Source organism: Mustela nivalis, assembly GCF_964662115.1.
Source record: "Mustela nivalis genome assembly, chromosome: 8".
NCBI lineage: Eukaryota > Metazoa > Chordata > Mammalia > Carnivora > Mustelidae > Mustela > Mustela nivalis.
In genome coordinates this window covers 104,817,656-104,838,676 of record NC_139027.1, presented here as the reverse complement: position 1 = coordinate 104,838,676, position 21,021 = coordinate 104,817,656, and the positions used below count along the sequence as shown (strand labels likewise).

The following is a 21,021-nucleotide window of genomic DNA, read 5'->3' as shown; positions in this document are numbered from 1 at the left end:
CCTCTTCACGGGGCTTTCAGCTCCCACATAACACACTTTTTCCAAAAATCCTAATTTCAGTGTCTGCTTTTGGGGAAACCCAACCAGAGATACATTGCGTCTGTGGGCCTTTGACTCTTAGGACAGCACTGAGGAGGTCAGAGATAGCCAGAGAGGCAGTCGGCCTGGTGATTAAGAAGGCATTCTCTAGGGACGCCTGGGTGGCTCAGTGGGTTAAACCCTCTGCCTTTGGCTCAGGTCACGAACCCAGGATCCTGGGATCAAGCCCCTCTGCTCAGCAGGGAGCCTGCTTCCTCCTCTCTCTCTGCCTGCTTCTCTGCCTACTTGTGATCTCTGTCTGTCAAATAAAAAAAAGAAGGCATTCTCTAGAGGCAGGCTGCCTCACAGTGTCTGAGAATGTGATCTAACCTAAGAAACAGAACCCCACTGTACCTCGGTTTCCTCAACCATAAGATGTGGCCAATGATTAAAAAAAAAAAAAAAGGCATCTACCTTATAGGCTTGTGGGGAGAATTAAGTGAGGAATCTATTTATTACTTTTGGAATACTGCAGAGCACACAGTAAGTGCTCCGTGAAGATTAGCTATACTTATTTGAATCACAGACCATCAGACTGGGGGATCAGGTTTATAGGTGACCTAGTGTGACCTCCTCATTCTCCACATTAAGCAATGGAGGACCAGAGAGACATGACCTTGTTTCCTCAGGGTCTCAGAGCTAGTGACAGCAAGATCCAAAGATCTCTCACCCCAGTGAGGCATCAAGCTTAAGAAAAGTTCCATCCCAAAAACCTAGCTTCAGAACAGTCATACTTCCAAATATTCCATTAAGAAATAGAACCCAGGGTAGTCATTTAATTTTGCTGATTTTTAAAAAAATACTCCTAGTCAAAATGAGGCAAGAAATGGGCAGGAATTTTGTTATATTTCAAGGATCTCATGTATTTGAAACCAGAAACTTATTTTAAGGGAATTAAAAAAAAAATCAACTCTGCTGTGCCCTAGATGGAATGTCCTTGTGAAGACTGTATGATTTAGACACAAATGCTTTCTTCGGCAGAGTTCTTTGTGAACCTCAGCTTAACCTCCTGGTCTGGACAGATGACAGGGTCTGGCTGTGCAGAGTGGAAGTCCTTAGAGTATTTGAGAGCATTTATCTGATTATATAGCTCCTAGCCTTGGTAGTATTCTCTAGCCGACGGAGGTTTGTCCTAGACCTCATAAAATAAAAATACATGTTTTTCTAACAGTCCTTTGCTTTTTGAAGTTTCTCTTTTTTATCCACTCTTCCATGCAAGCCACATCTTCTCATCTCACTTGTGACCTTAAACGGGGAAGGGGTAAAGCACAGGAAGATACCAGAAGAAGTGGATTGGAGCAGAGAACTCACTAAATGAAAGCTCTCCCTCCTGTTCAGCCACTGAGATCAGTGGGATAAAACCACATTAAAGATGACCTCTGGCCATTCCCCTCCAGAGATGACATCTTTCAGCAGCCATGAGTGTGCTTCCGTAGAAATACACAAAATATTACCGAAAGGAGAGAGCTCCGTGGTGCTGAGACCTGTAAATATTTGTCTGAGAGTCATGTTTCTATTTATCTTTGAGTAGGTCTGGCAAAGGAAATCTGGAGAGAATTTCTTAAAAGGTGAAACAAGTTGGTTTGTGAAAGTGGTGTCATTTTTATCTGTTCTAATAGCTTCAGGGAAATCTCTGTGGTCGCACAGTAAATAGTTGTCTCCAGATTCTCAGACCAGGGGAGTTTTATTCCTGAGCTTCAATCCCAGCTACATATCCTGAACCCCACTCGTTTTGCCAATGAAGAATGATTTCTAATATCTCTTTGGCTTGTTAGCTAGCCAAGTATTAATACATTGAGCCTCTTTTCTTCTCTGCCTTTCCTTAACTACAACTGATAATAAAAGCTATGACAAGATCAGTTTATTATTCGTGTTATTATTATTATTTTAAAACTCCCATGGAAGCCAATTCTGGTTGGATATAGGTCAGCTGTGTGCAAATGGATAATCTGCAAAGCTTAGTGCAATAAAAATCACCTTTACTCGGGACCAAATGATACTATGATACATATCCCAAAGCTCTTCCTCATCATTTTTATGGTGAAATTACCATGATTGAGCATCAAGCTTGCCTAAGATTTCACTTCTCCACTTCCTTGCCTTTATCTTCTGTATACCAAGTTGCAAGGAAGGTTTTTATTTTGCAATTCATTTTTCCTCTTGAATAGTGATTATATGCAGTTCCAGGAGTCACAATGCTGTAGTTTATAATTCTTCCAAGCAGGAGAACAACAACAAGGCAATAGAATGCAGAAATAGCAATAAAGAGAAGGGACTATTCGTTCATGTCTCTGGGAGAATTAAGGTGGTTTATTTAGAATGCGCGCTTAATGTGGGCACTAATGTTAGAGCACGTGTACCTAATATGAACATATATCAGACGCTCGGTTTTCCAAAAAACACACTTGGTGACTAGCTGAACACATGTAATTAATTTTGGAGTTGATGCTAGGACTACTGATAGGGGAATAGGGAAGGGACAAAAGGGAGAACAGAAAGCCAGCACAGGTGCATTGTTGAACAGGTTACTGCTGTGGGCAACAAGGGCTCCCTCCCATGAAAGCCTCTGACAGACTGCATGGAGCATACCTCAGAACTGTCCTACCTTATATTATCACCTTGCTTTCTTCACCTGTCCATGGTTAGAGACTCCCAGGGGCTAGTGACGAGAAGGCACTGATGGGCATGAGAATGTGAACTTCAAAGGGCAGTGGGTAGGGCATCATCAGCATCTTAGAGCGATAGCCAAGACTGGTTGAGCTAAGGAAACAAACAGGAGCAGCCTCAGAACTGGGGATATTTACATCTGGCCCACTTGTTGAATGTCTTGATCTGGGTTGGTTCTTCTATAGTTTTCTAATTCTTTTCTTTCTTTCTCTTTCTTTCTTTCTTTTTTTTTTCCTCATCCCTTAGGTGTATTAGGGAAACACTGGCTATCTCATGCCCACTCCTGAGTCATTTTCTCCAGCACACTGCTCCACCTTTGTTACTGCGTTTCTGCCCATAACTTTCAGCTCCATCAACAATCATCAAGTTCACTTGTCAAATACTGTTAGCCTCTGGTAGAGGTGAAAATGTTCTACTGATATCTCACAGCTGTATCAAACTCTATGTTGAAAATATAAGCAGTTCTCAGGCTGACATCTGTCACACATACTAACATCCATTAGCAAGCAGTCGAAAAAATAGTCATCTAGTCTTCTTTTGTAAACTTAGTAGTGCTCTTCCGTCTGCAGGGACTGCAACAAACACCCTCCAGGAAATGTTCATTGTGAACACAATCCTGTTAGCAGGTCAGGCCATGGAGTTGTCCATCCAGTGTGTAATAGTACCATCAGAGCCATGGACCTCAGCCCGGCTCTTAAGATCTTCAGTGGCCAAGCTTTCCAGAATGTGTAGATTCTCATACATTGTTCATGAAAAGGGGACAGGCCCTGGACACAGGCCCTTTGACAGGCCCTTTGACACAGGCCCTTGAGCCAGCTATATATCTTGAACACCTCTCATTTCACCAGTAAAGGATTATGTCTAATATCTCATTTGCTTGTTAACTAATCCTCTGCTACTGGATAGTGATGGTTGATATGTTGGTATAGCCATGTCTGGAGGAAAATACCTTACCTTAACCAATTGCCTCCATGGTATGTGCTTAGATGTGCACACACACACACACACACTTTTAAAAACCAAATCACAGCCTGGACACTATTCCGAGACAATAGAAACTCTTTGGAAATCATCATATCTCTTTCCTAGCAAAATATTTCATTAAATTTGAAATTTCCTTTTATCTTTAGTCTGAAATTTTGGTAAAGAAAATCTTAATATTCTTCACATACAGTATTGATGCTTTTACTTTGTTAAAGGACTAAGTTTAGGCATTTTCCAGAACTGATTTTTGTCTGTTAATGAAAAAAAAAAATCAGATTTTGAAAATCCTGTTCCGTATCCCCTTATCTCATCCCCCTTCTCAGGTAAATTTTGAAAGGCTGCATTCCGCTATGGATTTTTCATTAAATTTTCTCATCAGTCCTTGAAAGTATAAGATAAAACTCTGATTGCATGAGTGTGAATATATCTTAAAGAAAAAAAAGTGATCTCCAAACTCACATGCAATACATTAAGCCTCATAAGTTGGTGTTAGAACTGTCTCCAAATTACTTAGCTAGTGCTTCATACTGTACCTAAAAATGGTGATGATTTTATTCTTTGACTACAATTGAGTTTTGAGAGTCCATATGGAGCTAAGAGAAAAATATGGCCTAATGGGAAACACCAGTGTTTTGTTTTTGTTGTTTGTTTTTTTGTTGTACAAACTTATCCCTCCTTCATTTTCTAATTCATAAAGTTTCTGTACTACTCACTGAAGTGGAATCCCAATCTGCAAGAGGATGTGCCCATTTTGGCTCACTTCTGTGTCCATGGCATCATGGAAATGGGATTTGAAGGGTCTTCATGACTGTTGCTATTCCTTGCCTTTTGACACAACTTTGGCTGTATGGAGGCACCTACTACCTCCCAACACTCTCCTTCTTGCTTCTTCATTGCTCCCAATGCTCACTATCTAGTGGGTGACCAAGAATGCCTGTAAAGTTTGGATGCTAAATAAATGGTTTTTAGTTTCTCGTTATTTCTCCAAAGGTGCAGCTGCTATTGGAAAAGAGTTGTAAAAATACTAGTCATTGCTACAAGTTGGAGCCCCAAAATGCCCTTATAATTTTGTGTTAATGAGACAAATAATGATTTGCAGAATAAAAGCTAAGCAAATTCAGGGGATTTAATTTTGCATATGTACTAATGGAAAAAAAAAATTTTGAAATGGGGGAGGGAGATCAAGAATGAAACAAAGTCCAATCCGTGTAATAGTTATTTAATACCCTTTATGGGTTGCCTTTAAATCACACCATTTCTTGTCAATTAGTAATAATGCAGTAACTAAAACATTGAAGTGCATGGGGTAAGTGAACAAAACATCAGCACAGTGTTGGTTAAAGAAAACCCTTGTCTAAAATGATTTCCATTATGACTGATTTATTCAGATACTTGCATCAGTCTTCCAAGCTTGTGTGGTCTCTGTAGACCCAGACTCTCTTTTCCATCTGGAAATTAATAGTTCTCTGAAATCTTAACCACAGACACTGCACTGTATAAATTATTAAGAAAAAGTAGGGTAAAATTTTAGGCCTCTTAAAGTTGGAAAATGGACCCACTGAGGTCTCCTCTGATCAATCCTCTCTTCTGGGAAGCTTAAGAATTATGTTTAATGACTTTGCTAGTGGTTCTGGCCTGTGTAATTAAGATCCAAATATAACTCTATGTTCATTCTACACTAAATTTCTTATCTGGACAAATGACCCATTTATGAAAGATCATAAAGTATTGTAGACAAGTCATTACATACTTAAAAATCTCCCTAATAAAATGTATCCAGGGATGTTCATATCTGCATTGCTAATAATTTTCCAAAAATATCCCTTACCATAAGTAACTAGAAAATACTGTATATTTTTATTTGAGAAGAGAAAAATAGAATAAAGATCCATAATTATAAATAAGTACCTTTCCTTGATTTCATCTAGTGAACATATTAGCATTTTTCTTCTATCATTTCAATTCCCAGATGTGATAGCAGAGTCACCATTACATCAACATAATCTTGCAAGCTTGTGCATTCACTGCAGAATGCAAAATGTCATGACATTTCTTACAGAAATAGGAAACTTTTTTTTTTTTTTTTTGCAAGTTTTGCTGTACATCAAAGGTGAATGAAAATGAGTCTTAAGATTCCAAGGCATGTCAAAATTCTGAATGGAAGGACTGGAGCAGCCAGACTATGGAAAATATACCATAACTAAAGGAAACAGAAACTTTTGTTTTTCCATTGCCTTAGTAACTTCTCTACAGTAATTGATTAGGGGCTCCAGTCCTATGAAAATGGTGCAGTGTGCTTCATTAAGGATGACTCCATCATACCAAATCAAAGCAAGGGAAGAATAGAGGGAAGTAGTAGAAAGGAAAAAAATACAGCACAAGGGAAAACATTTATATGTGTTGGGAAGGGGTATTAAATACTGGATTGAGATTTCAGAGAATCTTTAATGCTATTTAAAAAAATTATTAATTGTTGGGTGATTTGTATTTTAATCTAAAGTCAGGACACAAGAATTTATATGGTCATGAGGTTTTTTTTTTTTTTTTTTTTTTTGTCCTTAATAATCAGTGCCTTCTAAGTATGATCAAGTTCTTGAAAGTTTCTCAGAATTATAGTTTTTGGAGCAGAAGTAGTTCTCAGCAATTATTACATAGGGCTTTCCTCTCAACCCAAGAAAAAATCCACTTGAAATTTTGACAAGAGGGGATCTTTCAGATTTTGTCTCAGCCAAAAAAAATAAAAAGAGCACCTGACCTACTACTTGACCTCTGCCTCACCAGATAGCATGCTCACAACTACATATGTATATATATGTGGTTCATACCAACCAATTAGCCTATGTCTGTCATTTAGTATAGTGATTGGAGGCACCATGAGAAGCTGCTTCAAGCCTCACCTAAAGCAATGCCTACTGCTGGATTTTTCTAAATTACAAGAATACACACACACACACACACACACACACACACACACACACATATTGAGTTCTGCTTGAAGTCAAGTTGCCTGTTGCTTGCATCATAAGTTTTATGGACATAAGGGTCAACATTGAGCAAAGAAATCAAATGTGGGCAAGTTTTGTGGGTGATAATCTCACCTTTTGTTCTTTAAAGTGGAGTCCAAAGATCAGCAGCATTAGTGTCATCTAGGAATTTATTACAAATGCAGAAAGTAAGACCTCACCCCAGACCTATTGAATCAGAATCTGCTTTTCACAAGATCTCCTGGTGACTTGCCTCCACATTAATGTTTGAGACCTGTTCTAGTACAAGTTTCTGGAATACACTGACTGTGGATCTAAAATATACAAGTGACATGTACAGATAGAAACAGACAAAATAGTCCCACCAGGAAACTGTTGAGACTTAGGGGTTGACATTTCATGTGAGCAGGAGGACAAGGGTATTTATCATGACAAAAGGAGTCAGGTGTTTTGTTTTGTGGGAAAGTGCAGAAGTGGAGGGAAGAGCATCGTCTTCATCATCTGCCCTCTTCCTGGGTCGTTACTGACTTGTGTGTAGTTTGGGGAGCTCTGCCGCTTCAGGTATCCATGTGATAAGTGGAACAATAATTTCCTCTTAGCCTTCCCTGGGTTGGGATTAATTTAATGCTATCTTGAAAAGTAGGACTTGAAGTGATATTATTGTCTAGCCATGTGCTACTATAACTATACCCAGATCAATAATATTAGCATCACCTGGGCAACTGTTGGAAATGCATAATCTCAGCCTGCCACAGATCTACCTAATCAGACTTTGCATTTGAGTAAGATGCTCAGTTGAGTGGAAGCACATTGAAGTTTGAGAAGCAGTGGCCCATTTACTTTTATAGGCAGTGAACCCCCCATCCCAGAAGAAGTTCAGATGGAGCCTATCTGAACCTTATCGGGGATGGTAGGGAGGGGGGCCATGCATGGGGTAGTTGGAGCAAATAACTGCCAAGAGCAATTACACGTGTAGGATACCTGTGCTTTTAGTGGAACACTAAAGCCCAGTAAGGTAGTGTGAAGAGCGGTAAAAAAGGATCATTTATAAAGCTTCTGAAGCTAGATATGGGATAGAGATCTCATGTTGAAATGTTGATTGAAAAAGATGGAGGAAGCTTGAACAGCTCTTTGGAACTTACAGGAAATGATTCTCTAGCATAGAATCCTTGCCTAATTATTGGTTTCTTACTGTGTCCTCAAAAACCTTCCTCAATTACATCAAGTGACATCTGTTATATTAATGCAACTATTGTATTCAATGTTGAGGATATGTTGCACTTTCAGTGAATCCCAAAAGGAAGGAACAATAACATGGAGGGAGAGGAAAAATCAATGGGCAGAAATACCTTCACATACTAGAAAGGAATATAACACTTGGCTGTAATAAGTTTCATCTGAGACAGTGTTACAATCTGTTATGGATGGTTTTTATTTTGTCTTTAATATAGATGCAACTGTGAGATTGTGGTTAAAAATTAAATCCTTCACTTTGTGAAATTAGACTTTAAATGAAGTCAATGTCTAGCAGAGCTGGTGGTACCTAAAAGTATTCATTTCTAAATCAAGTTTTGCTCCATTCATCCATTTACCTATCTATCCTTCCATCTTGCTATCTTTTCACCCATCCATCCATGCATTAATGCATGTATGACCTTCTCATTGTCTCTCGTAGTGCATACATTAAATTAACTCCCTAAGAATAGAAAGACATTTAGTTTTAACTATTTCTTAGTGAATAATGGCTGTCACTTTCTGTTAAATTTGGTCTGTTCATCCTGATGGTTTGTTCATGTCCCAGTGCTGGAGCCAACTGTGTATACAACCGTGTATTCACTGACCCTCAGTGTATACTTTGGAGGCCAGCTGCCTGCTTCCCTCCTTGTGGGTCTGGCAGAATTCTGGTTGGATTAATGCAGTAAGCACTAGGAAATGTATACAAATAACTCACATCCTGGGGCCTGAGCTGTCAGACATCTTCTTGCAGACTGGATGTTCCCAGTCTTCTTCTTTTTGCTCATTTCCATAAAAGACTCCAGTTGATAAAACTCCTCACAGTGATTGATGGCCCACAAAGCACAGCCATTTTCAGGCCATGAGTAGCAATTCTTGAACTTGGGAAATATGACTACAATCAATTTCCTTTTCCTTTTCCTTTCTTGCTTCCCTTTATTTTAGTCATTCCTACAGAGTGCGTCCTTTAGACACCCCTTTTTTAGTCATTATCTCCTAATTAATTCCCTTGTTAAATATAAAGTGTGCATTAGGCTTGACTAATGTCTTCCTTTGTGACTAAGGAAAGAAGAATTTATTACCTTTACATATTGACCCAAGCTGAATAATCACAACTCATTTTATTTAAAGCCCATATTCTTTACAAACCACTGTAGTTTAGGTCCCAACCGTCAATAGAGTCTCACCTGTCTCCCATAAATATGAAATGGAGTCAAGTGTTTGCATATATAACTGACTTTAGAAGTGGCTCTATTCATAAGGAAAACCATCTCTTTTTCTATGTAATGTGTTGAGATCACACCATGAAATTATGGAGGGCCTAAAATGAAATTGCCCAATTTGTGGAGAGAACATGCTGACTCTGTAAAGAGATGGAACAAAGGTGTCAAAAAGTCTGCAGGAATAAAACCTATATATGTGTTGGTAACCTGGCAATTGTTCACTCTCTAATCATGTGACAGATTAATAAGCATAGGCAGGAAAGGACCTCAGTTCATCTTAGTGGGAGAGAGTCTGTCCTGGATATGAGCTGGATACAGGCTGGATGACAATGGTCTGGTGAAACAGTGGGAAGAAACAACCTTAGTTGGAATAGAATAATACAGTGGTTCTCAAAGTCATCTGAATAGAATAGAGCAGTGGTTCCAAAGTGTCCTAATCCTTAATTACCCTGTAACCCTGATCTTCGGCTTGACAGCTGATTTAATAAGTAAGATCTGGTGGCTAAGCCTAGAAGGGTTTTTGTATTGTGTTCATGCTGATAAAGAGTTCTTGTTTCCAACTAGTCTTTTCTAAGGACTGAGCATGCTCAGGATGAATTCTTCCCCTGTCTCCACCTTCCTTCTTCAACCCTGACCTCACTGACTCTATTCTGGAGCAGGAAGTGTTTAGAAGTTTGGGTCAATGCCTTTGGCACAGATCATGATCCTGGAGTCCTGGGATCAAGTCCCACATTGGTCTCCCTACTCAGCAGGGAGATGCTTCTCCCTCTGACCCTCTCCTCTCTCATGTTCTCTCTCTCACTCTCAAGTAAATAATTCAAATATTTAAAAAAAGAAGAAGAAGAAGAAGTTTGAGTCAAAAACATCAGGGCTTCTGTCTAAGCTTTTCCTCTTGGCCATTGCATGACATTTGGAAGATCACTCATCCCATCTGGGGATAGTAATAATAATGCCTCCTCTGAGTTTTACATGGTTTTGAGGACAGACAACCAGGCCCATATTAAAATATCCCAGAAGCTGTAGAATTTCTTAGGTGGTATCTTTATTCCTATTTATTTTATTAAGCCATAGGAAGATAGGAACCTGATGGATAGCTGAAGCTTCTGGATACCCTGGTACCCTGTCTATATCTGTGGTCTTTCAGTAACTATTTGTTGAATGTGTTCTCTCCCTTCCTTCTAAAAGCTCTTTGGCTTGTTAGCAGACCACTAGACACACTGCGAAGGAGCTGTGAGACTGGTTGACTGGAAAATGGTTGAGTTTACTCTATTTATAGTGCCCAGTCCATAGACTCTTAGAAAAGACCACCTCACTGTCTATGTGTGTTGAGGCTTTTGGGCTGCTGGGTTCCATGAGAACAACTGTGTTTTTGTTTTGTGGTTATTTGTGGTTATTTGTTTGTGGTTATTTTGTTGTTAATGGGTTTTCTTAATGTTTCTTTAGAAGTCAGATCTTGAACTTTCTAATCAAGATCAATATTGAGACATAACATACCATTAAGAGAAGCCAGAGACTGACTCGAAACAATGAGTGGATGATAACACCTCCTTGTATTTGTTTAACAAAACTTTACATGATACACGATCTGGGTTGGGGCCTTGTACTCAGCATGGAACACAGAGATCCCCAGGGCTACCGCCTTCTACTTCTCCCTGAGTGATCAGTTTCTGAATTTCCTCCCAGTTGTATGTCCTTGGCAGCCGCTCCTTGTCTCTGAGCCAGATCTCAGTCACTCAGGTTGTTCAGTCTTGAGGATGTCCTTTCTTCCTTCCTGTGGCTTCATGAGGATTTATTTGCTTTTTCTGCTTCTGCTTACCAAGACTGGTGATAACCATGTGCTCTGTTTCCTTTGAGGTCCTCCCAGAATTAACCCTGAGGTCTCTTTCACTTTAATAGTTTTACTGCTAGTGGCATTAAGGTAAATAACAACAACAGATGTCATGGATTGGCTCCCTAGAAGCAGACTCTTAGGTGAGGATTTAGGGAAAAGGGATGTATTGGGAAAATCCCAAGAAAAACACAGGTGAGATGTGAGGCACTGGACTAGAAGGGAAGGGTAGACATCAGGCCAAATCCCAGGTGACTGTAAAACCCAAAGATGGTAGTCTCCAGATGATAATGCGCACACTCAGCATTTTCCTCAGCAGGGTAAAGGTGTGCTGGTGTTTACACCCTCCTACACCCTGCCCATCAATCATTGGTTCAGGGTTAGCCCTGGGATCTGATTTCCAGCCCCTTTGTTTTTTGAGAGCACTAATGAAGGGGGTCTATGACAGTTGGTGTGGGGATGGACCAAGGGCAAGGGCACATGGTAGTGGTAAAGGATGGGACACAGCCTCCCTTACAGCCACACTGAGGAAAGCTCAAAGGTCCACAAGTCCTCTGGAGACCCTGCTTCAAGTTCTGTTCTTTCAGTGATCTAGTCCCTCAATCCTGTGAGCAAACAATTCTTCCTTGTCATTTAGACCACTTCTTCAGCAAGGAAGGCCCCTCCTTGCAGGCACAGTTAGACCCTCAGCAGTGATTAAGGGCCATGGGCCATTCACACTCAAGGGGGTAATTTACTTCTCAGGGGATCTGAAATGATGACTCTAATCTCAGTTGCCTCTGGCTCTGCCCAGGAAAGGTCACCTCAGAGCCTCCCCACACACTCCTCACTCCTGGGTGCCAGGGATGCAACATCTGTCTCATACATGTGCTTAATTATAAGGAAGATGGAGAGGGGATACTTAAAAAATGAGAGGTAATTAGGTTTTTGAGAAGTCATCATTTTAGGGACATTTTGTTCCAGCAGGAGCTTTCATATTGCACAAGTGTTTTGCTGTCGATAAGAGGTTTTTTAGGGTTTTATTTTCCTTTCTTAACCTTTGTTTCTTCCCTCTGTTTCTGCATAAAGGGAGTTTACGGATGTAGACATTTTGGAGCAGAATGAACATTCTTTTGGGTTCAGCAGGTTTATGGTGACCTGTTCTTGTTTTCACATATGTATAGTTTACAGTAAAACATTCCTAGCAGTCATGTGAGCAAGCTCGGGCAAAAGGCAAGTTTTTCTCTTTGCTTGTTCTGACATTTTGCATCCTAATAAATTCACAGTGGAACTAATCCAGCTGTCTTCTTAGAAAATATAAAGTTTGGAAGAGGACTGCTACTATTCATAGCTATGTAATAGTTTGTTTTATACTGTGCAGAGTTGTAGTTATAAACATGCAAGCAGCTGGCAATAAATGACTTTATGACAGCTATTTCCAAGGTATAATGAAGAAAACAAAAACAAAGTTATTGCTTATAATTATGGTGCCTGGGTGAGCTTGCACAATGCACTTCAGACACTTTACTGGCCAAATCCATGTGATCTCATTCACAGTCTCCTCTAAATGACCTTGGCCTTCGGTTTATTTAGCCTTGGAGGTGGGAGGTACAGTGATTTGCATCTTCCAGTGCCTTTTGTTAAGCAGACAGGGTGCTCTATTCACCCTTGGAATGGGGGAGGGGATAAGTGAAATTAAGGACTCTTCTTTACTATTGAAGAGGTTTTACATTAGAAAAACATGCTGGGGGCAGTAGTTTGTCAATATTTTCAAAAACTTAAAGGTACTTTTCCTTTAACCCAATGGTTAAATAAGTTAATTTCATTTCTAGAAAGAGATCCTATGAGAATACTCTTAAGTACATAGAGGCATAGTCAAGAATTCTTGCTGTGAGTTATTACAGCAAAATTTAGGAATACCCTATATGTTCATCAATGTAGCAATATTAGATAAACAGCATAACCATGCCATTGAATAGTGCATAGACCTTAGAAACATGAGATGGATCAATACATACTGACATTGAACCATCTCCAAGATCTAGGACATGAAAAGAAGCTAATCTCAGAACATAAACCGCAATGCATGCTCCAATTTATGTAGGAAAAAAATATATATAACTATGTTTATATATGACATCTAACTCCATTATTTTTTCATTCAACCATTTGGCAGATATTTATTGAGTTCCAGCCTCCATTTTCGGTGCTGGTGATACAACAACAAGTAAAACAAAAGTCTTCTTGGAAGTTACAGGCCAGTGGGGGGAACTTAAGCTGAGGAAACAAAGAACAAACAAACAACTGTGTGTCAGGTGGTGTAGGAGTTATAAAGGGATACAAAGCAGCCTAAAGGAATAGAAAGTAATTTAGCTAGAGGCCAGAAAGAGCCTCTTTGAGGAGGTGACATTTGATCAGAGATCTAAAAGGAACATGTGCCAGGCTGTAGGGACAGCGAGGCCAAAGTCCCTGAAGCAGGACTGTATTTTGTGTATTTGGAGAACAAAAGGAGGCCAGTGTGGCTGCAACTCTGTGAGCAAAGGGAGAAGGGGGGTGGGCGCAGAGGAAGCCAGGAGCCAGATCACTGGGAGCTTGAAGGCCATGGTCTTTGCTTCAAGTTTTATTTAAAGTGTGGTAGAAAGTGACAGGAGGACTGAGATTGGAAAAAGATTCAATTTTATTTAGGCTTTGTCATGTAAATTTATGGAGTGGAAGCTGCTGACCGTACTATGGACCATGAGGGCCTTGTGGGGGGGTCTTCTAGGTGAGTCAGAAGAAGGGAGGGACATGGCTATAGGAGAAATTCTCAGTGCTCTCTGCCTACACCAGTCTCATTTGAGCCTTTGGGAATGCAGTCATGCATGACTTGAATCATTAGGAAATATTAAAGGCAAAAAAAAAAATAAGATCAGTTATTCCTTTTGTAAAATAATAAATCCTTTAGTTCGCATTCCTTTCTCTGAGCTTGAGGGAGTTGCTTTCTTGGCTTTACTGATCCTCCATGTTTATTGAAAAGGGGTAATGTGTTTTTTATCATAGGATTTTTCTTGAGAATTAATCAGATAATATACATAGAGCTCTTAGTCTGGTGCTTGGCACATTACAATAATTCAAAACTGACAGCCATCATTGTTGCCATGATGCCACCACCCATGTCCAAACAGCATAAGGCATTCAGGATGCTATGAAATTGCCTGACTCTTTCATCTTTATTCTGAGCTGTAGAAAAGCATAAGAGGCTATTTTTTACCATCATAGAATTAAATAGCTGAATAAACCATCTAATCCAACTCTGCTCCTTTTACAGATGGGAAAACTGAGGCACTGAGGGAATACACTAGTGGCTCTCAGATTATAGCTAATGAGTGGCTCTGATCTCTTGCCTTTCAGTTCAAATCTTTATTTGCTGCATCAGTATTTCCCTAACTTTAAGCATTCACATTCCACTTCCTAATATGATGATCATCTAATATATTAATTGACTCTTTAAGAATTTTTATTTTCATAGGAAACTTTGTATCATCACCCTAAGTGGAAAACCAATATTCCTTTTTGTAAGTCTTTACAATAACTTAGAGTTTTAGCATATATATGTCATTGCTTTTGGCACAGTAATGCTGTGTAACAAACGACCCCCAAACTTAGTGACATAATAAGAAGCATGTCTTCCTTGCTCATATACCAGCCGGCTCATTAGGACACATCTGCCTTAGGCTGATTTCAGACTCTACTTGTCTCTCAGCCTCAGGCTACTTGAAGCATGTCCTTCTCATGCTTCTTCTCTAAAGTCAGGAGTATAAAAGTTCAAATCTAAATGTTATGTCTACTATTATCCCATTGGCCAAACAAAATCATATGCTCAAGTCCATCATCAAGAATATAAAGAAAAGACTTCCTCCCCTAATAGAGAAACTGTAAAATCACATGGTAAAGCATGTAGATAGAAGGAGAGATGAGGACTTGGAAAAAGTAATGAGGATATGGGGCCTATCAAAATCATATGTAGATATTACATTGAAATGAGTAATGGCCGTCTGTTTGCCACCTCAAAATATCTTGCATACTCCTAGAGTTAGTCATATCACAGTCTGAGAAACACTCAAGTATTCTGCATTCTGGATAAAGGGATTGTGGCACAACCCACTATCCTGGTAACCAAACCCCTAAAGACAGAGAAAGGTACCTTGATGTTCCATTATTTCTAAGATGCTCACTTTCTCATATCTTATCTTCTTTGAAAGTAGGATACCACCTATACCCAGAGGTGTTTTACAGTCAAACATAGTCATGGTGAGTTTTCACTGCCTGTACATGTGTATACTTGGTCATTGTTCCTGGTAGACTGACTGGGCAGTTGTAACCTCTTGACTTTCAGCCAACCAACCAATTAGAGGCCATATGAGGGGGAGTAGTGTGTTTGGCTATTGTCTGAAAACCTTTTTTTGGCAACAAAGAAGAAGCGAACTTCAAAACTTTTAGAGAAAGTATTAGAAGCTTGGAAAAGAAGTCCAGAGTGGGGCACTGGTGAAGAACTGGATCAACAACACCTATCTTAAGAGCACAAGGATGAAACTGTAGAGAATGGTTACCTGTGACTCTGTAGTGGAAAATGATTTAGAGGTACTGGACTCTGCAGGAGGATAAATTTTAGGAAACTTGTCCAATTTATCTCTTTTTAATCTTTTCCCTAGAGCAAGATGTAATTTAAGAAATTATCTAAAAAAATCCAAAATAACAATTTCAATTAAGTATGCAATAAAAATCCTAAATGATAAGAAAACACGTGTTGTATTTCAACTCAAAGAGCTTCCCCTTCCGTAGTGGTACACAAAGTACAACAAAATAATGGTGTTTCTTGCAATCAATAACTTCCTCAGTGAAATGGGATATGTAATTAAAAACAGTTAAGTGGAAGGTGTATCAGGTAGCATGCTTTTGCTTGCAAATAATGGAAAATCTAACTAAAACTGACTCACTAAGAAGGAAAGTGTTGGCTCAGCAATTGAAAGATTCTCAAAACTGGGAGCACTTTACAGTTAATTTACACCCACAGCTCACTGATGTCAGAACTTTCCAACTCTCTCTTTGTGGCTAAGGGGAATGTGTGCTACTTACTTAAGTCAATCAACACCTTCCCGTGCAGCTCAGGATGGAGTCAATCCTACCCAGCTGGCAAGGCTGTTGTAGAAGCAATGGGTAGATGGCAAAGAGAGTGGATGAAGAAGCGAGAAAGAAATTCCCACTTTATAGGAAAACATGAATCAAGAATCAAGGGCCAGAGAAATGCAAGGGATGGTTATGATGTTGGCTTAGGACTTACTTACCATTTTGGTTTTGAGGCTCTGTTAGAATCAAGATAAAGAAGGTGGTGGGGTATTTCTTTCCTTGCCCTCAAATGGAGGAGTGGAAATAGACATTCAAAAAGATGGGAGGCATAATCGACAGCCCTGAGGATTTCAGTGTTTCTACAAATGTATTTGAAACAAACATTCTGGGTTAAGGAAGTATTTTCCAGCTAGTGGCTCAATCTATAATTTCATAAAAGAAAAATCCCCTCTCAACCTCCAAATCAAATGATTACTTTTGCCCCAAGAGAGCAAGTGCATGTTGACTTGGAAAAATAAGCCTAAAAGTCAAATGTTATGAAGCAAGTTTTCTGATGGCTGTATGCTGGGGCCTGATTAGCATGGAGACTTTTTGCTCCTTGGGCTTCTGGAAGGAGAATATGGCACCTTACAAATCAGGCTGGTGATGTCATTCCCTAAGCTCCACAGGTGACTGCTGAGTTATGTGCACTTGAAACAAACCAGGCTAACTGGCCTGGGTTTTGGTACAATCTTTCATTCGTCCACGGGAGACGATTTTTGTGGGAGGTGGTTATGTTAAATACAAGTTTGAAATAAAGAAATCCCATGCTACTCACTTCTGGTGACACTATCAAAAATTTATTATGGTGAAGAACACAGACTATACACTGTAAAATCCCTTAGGTGAGCTCACTTGTTCACCCTTTATTTCTCAACCCCTCTCTCTCTCTCACACTCTTTTTCTTTCTCTCACGCCTTCCTCAGTCTCTGCCTCCTTCCATCCATCTCCTTCTCTCTCAATAAAGGTGATTAATGGAGGAGATTTAGTTTGGACGAATTATATACAGAGGTATTTTACATAAACTGAACTTTTCCCGTGACATTGTATTTCCATCTCTGCTTTATCATTGCTTTTTTGTTTGTTTGTTTGAATTAATGCAATAATATTACTGAAGCCATCCTCCATTACACGACCATTTGCCTTCACATTGAAGGCAATGATGTCATTTTCAGATAAAGCTATTTGTCCTTGTTAAAACAGGCAAGGCAGTTGGTACATTCAGACTCAATTACTAAGTTACATGATTGATTCCAAGATATTGCTGGGAGGTAAGGCAAATGCAAGTTGCCATTAACTGTTCAGTATGTTCTCTTCTGCGAGATCTAATGGGAAAAAGACTCCTATAACTGGCCCTAAGAGGGAAGCAGAAAGTAGTTAGATCAGTTCCCCAGGAGGGAGACTCTGAGACAGAGATTAGGGTGCATGGTGCTTATTTAGGTGTGCCCTTGGGATTACACCTGGGGAAGAGAGGGGAGCAAAGCAGGAGTGGGCAGAGGGAAAGAGGAGCTCTGGAGCTGGTCGGGCCCTTCAGTGTTGCACTGCATTAAGCTAAGATGAGCCAAGCCTTTCCACTCTGTATTAATTAGTCTTTGGATGTGGACTGTCCTGGAAAGGGGCAGGACCCTGAGTGGAGTAGCCATCTGAGGCATCCTGGAAAAGTTGACTGTTGGAGACGACCTGCTGACAGCACAGTTGAGGTCTAGGCCCCAGACTGTAGGGCAGTTTTCCTCCTCCAGGGATGATTTGGCCCCCCAGGGGAACTTTGACAAGATTAAGGTATATTTTTTTATTGTCACAAATGGGGGAAGAACAGTGTCATCAAGTGGATAGAGTCAAAGAATGCTACCAACCATCTTGCAATGCATCGCACGGCCCCTAACAACAAAGAAATTATCTGGTTCAAAGTATCAACAGTACCAAGGTACACATTGGTGTAGGGCATCAATTCCCCTTGATGTGGAGCTTGATGGAGATATTACTGCCTGTCAGATACAGTGTCCTTTGTTCCTCCCACAGACCCTTTAGTTTCCATTTACTAAAGAGGAAACTGATGTCCAGGAAAGTTCAGTTAAGTGCCCAACAAGGTGAACTGGAAAGACATCCAGGTGGGGTTTAAAGTGGGCTTGCTTGCCGAAAACATCCTGGTATCTTCTGGCTTCTGCTTGATGATGCGGCAGGTCTGAAACCTCTCTCTTTCTCTGTCTCAAACACAAGACAGGTGAGGTTTATGTGCTTAGTTCACTCTCACGGAATTCCTGAGGCACTATACACTCAATTCCCTCTATTTCGTTTAAAAGGCATAGCAGAATGTGAGTGAACACGGCAAAAATGATAGGGATGACCCCGAATCCTCTCTAATTTGTATTTGTATTTTTAAGTCGGCCATTGCTGACCTCTGGGGCCCTTTCTATTAGTAACAAATTGCTTACAGTAAGCTTGCAGCTGGTTTTTATGTTGAGAAAAAGGCCTGTCAGTGGTCTTGGTGAATGCCTTTAAAAAGACTAGAACATTTCCAGGAGAATTTGCTACATGCTATCTCTTCATTGTTCTGTATCCTTCGATTTATTGAATCATTCAAGAACATTCCTCACAATCTTATTGGAACCTCCAGAACCCAAGGAATCAAAAAAAGAAAAGAAAAGAAAAGAAAAAAGAACTCATTAATTCATTTAAAAAGTAGCTCCTAGTCCCTTTCAGAAATTGTCCTATTTATTAGTATTTACTAGTAAAAGAACAGAAAAAAGAAAACTATCACTTTGCAGACCTGTAGGTGAGCTTAACAGAATCCATTATTAACTCCTTCTACAACAAAATCACATGAATTGTAACTTTTTAAATAGGACATCCACGTAAAGGGAATAAACATGCAGTCTATACAAATGTTACAGAAAATAAAATGTAGTACACATTTAACCCAAAGATATAAAGAAAAAAGACAGACATTCCATCATCATTGAGTTCAGCAATAACATTTGGTATTATAGTCAACCACGCCTGCGGTGTTTGGGTTCTACAGCACAGTCAGTCACATTTGTTAAAAACTCCATCATCGATTTCTACAGCACATTTCTATATGGTGAACGTTATCACCTTCATTTTCAGCTGAAAAATAAAAATACGGAAAAGATGAAAACAACTTAATTAAATTTACACAGAGGTCCATTGGCAGAGGACATTGTTATGCTCAGATCACATTCCCCCGTTAGAGAGCCTAAATTAGAGCTAGCTCTCTAGTCACATTTGTTCCTTGACTCTTTCAGCCAGATTCTTTACACATTGCTGGGTAAAATACAGGGTCTTGGGCAGTTTGGGCCCCTCTAACACACTGCCCTCGACTGAGTGGCTTCAACAACCAGCATTTCTTTCTCACAGTTCTGGAGGCTAGGAAGTCTAAGATCATCATACCCACAGATCTGGTATTTGGTGATGGCTGCTTTTCTGGCTTGCAGATGTCTGTCTTCTCCTTGTGTCTTCAGAAGGGGAAAAGCACAGAGGGTTAGCTCTCTTCCTCTTCTTATGAGAACTAGAACCCTATCATCTCCACCCTCCCCCTAATTAACTCCCGAAGACCCCACCTCCAGATACCATCCCATTGGGGTTCACCATGTCAGTTTGGGAAGACACAAACATTCAGTCCATTACAAATGGTTTAAGCAGTAGTGCCTCTGTAAAAAAACTGACTTTAAGAAAATGAGCATATATATATATACACACAAACATATATATACACTTTGTTTAAATTTTACTGATAAAAAGACTGTGTAGCACACAACTTACAAGAATAGAATATGCAATACCTTATTATAGATTCTATACAGCTGATCAATTCTTACAAAAACTTTTGCAAACATTATAAGAATTTTCTATCTATAGCCAACCTATGGTTTTAGTTGACCCACAAATATAGTCCAACAGGTACGTTGATTGATATTTTCAGTTTTTAAGCCACTAACATGACATCACTTAATGTCCAACTGAGATAGGATGCTCGTTAGCAACACCATTTTATAGTATTTATATTGTATACACATTTATAATTAATATATATTTATGTTATATAATATATGTGTTATATAAATGGATATAGCATTTATATTAAATATGATATACATGACTTATATCATACAAATGTATAATAGACGTAAGTCATCTCAAGGGCAGAGGCAATAGTAAAATGTGGGCAAAATAATTAGGAGGTGATCAGATGATTTCTGAATATTTGTTTTAGATGTAACATCTCATTGCAGAATTATATGATCTAATTTCTTAATTATAACTATGTTTAACAGTTGGTTCACAAGATTCCTGGAAATTTGACAGTTGGCTCTCCTGAATACAATTGCTGCTGTTAAGTTTTCAGTTAATCAAATATGCCCATTTTCCACGGTATCTCCTACTCCAACTGAGAGGTGTTTTAGGGGCCTGAGTATGTGAATAGAGGGCATCCCATTATCAAGTAAATAGATGTTGAACTAGAAGATGTCAGATTAAGCAGAGTTGTTTTAAAATTTACTGTTATTTTTGTGGTTTATTCACAGGCATTTCCCTGCATCTCAACTGGCATTTATGGTAAGTGATCTAGCTTTTTATAATATTTGTATTTCGTTATTTTGTTGTTAAAGGCAAGGTTCACAGGAAGATAAAATGTTCTCTGATGGATATAGTTTGCTGTGATTTAGAGACCCAAAAAGCAGGTCGAATCCCATGGAGGGATCTCAAGAGGCTATTCAGATATTCTTTGGTGTTCTTGAATTTTGTTGTACTGGATATCACATGTTATGATTTGATACACTGTGGCTTAATGTCTTTTGTTAAACAAAACATTCCACCTTGGTAGGATTTGACCTATAATAGGGTTTTCTTTAATAAAGCCAGGTTTTTTCCTAGATAAATCATA

The 21,021-nt window shown here is 39.4% G+C and overlaps 1 protein-coding gene across 4 annotated transcripts in view; it reads left to right on the top strand.

Moving 5' to 3' along the window:
* The window catches only part of MACROD2 (mono-ADP ribosylhydrolase 2), a 1,944,634-nt gene that overhangs the window by 1,367,357 nt on the left and 556,256 nt on the right, over positions 1 to 21,021 (top strand). For all 4 annotated transcript variants that reach the window (XM_082743694.1, XM_082743700.1, XM_082743702.1 and 1 more), the window contains exon 7: positions 20,663 to 20,693. In XM_082743694.1, coding sequence (XP_082599820.1) covers positions 20,663 to 20,693 — 31 coding nt within the window. The remainder of the gene's footprint in view (positions 1 to 20,662; positions 20,694 to 21,021) is intronic.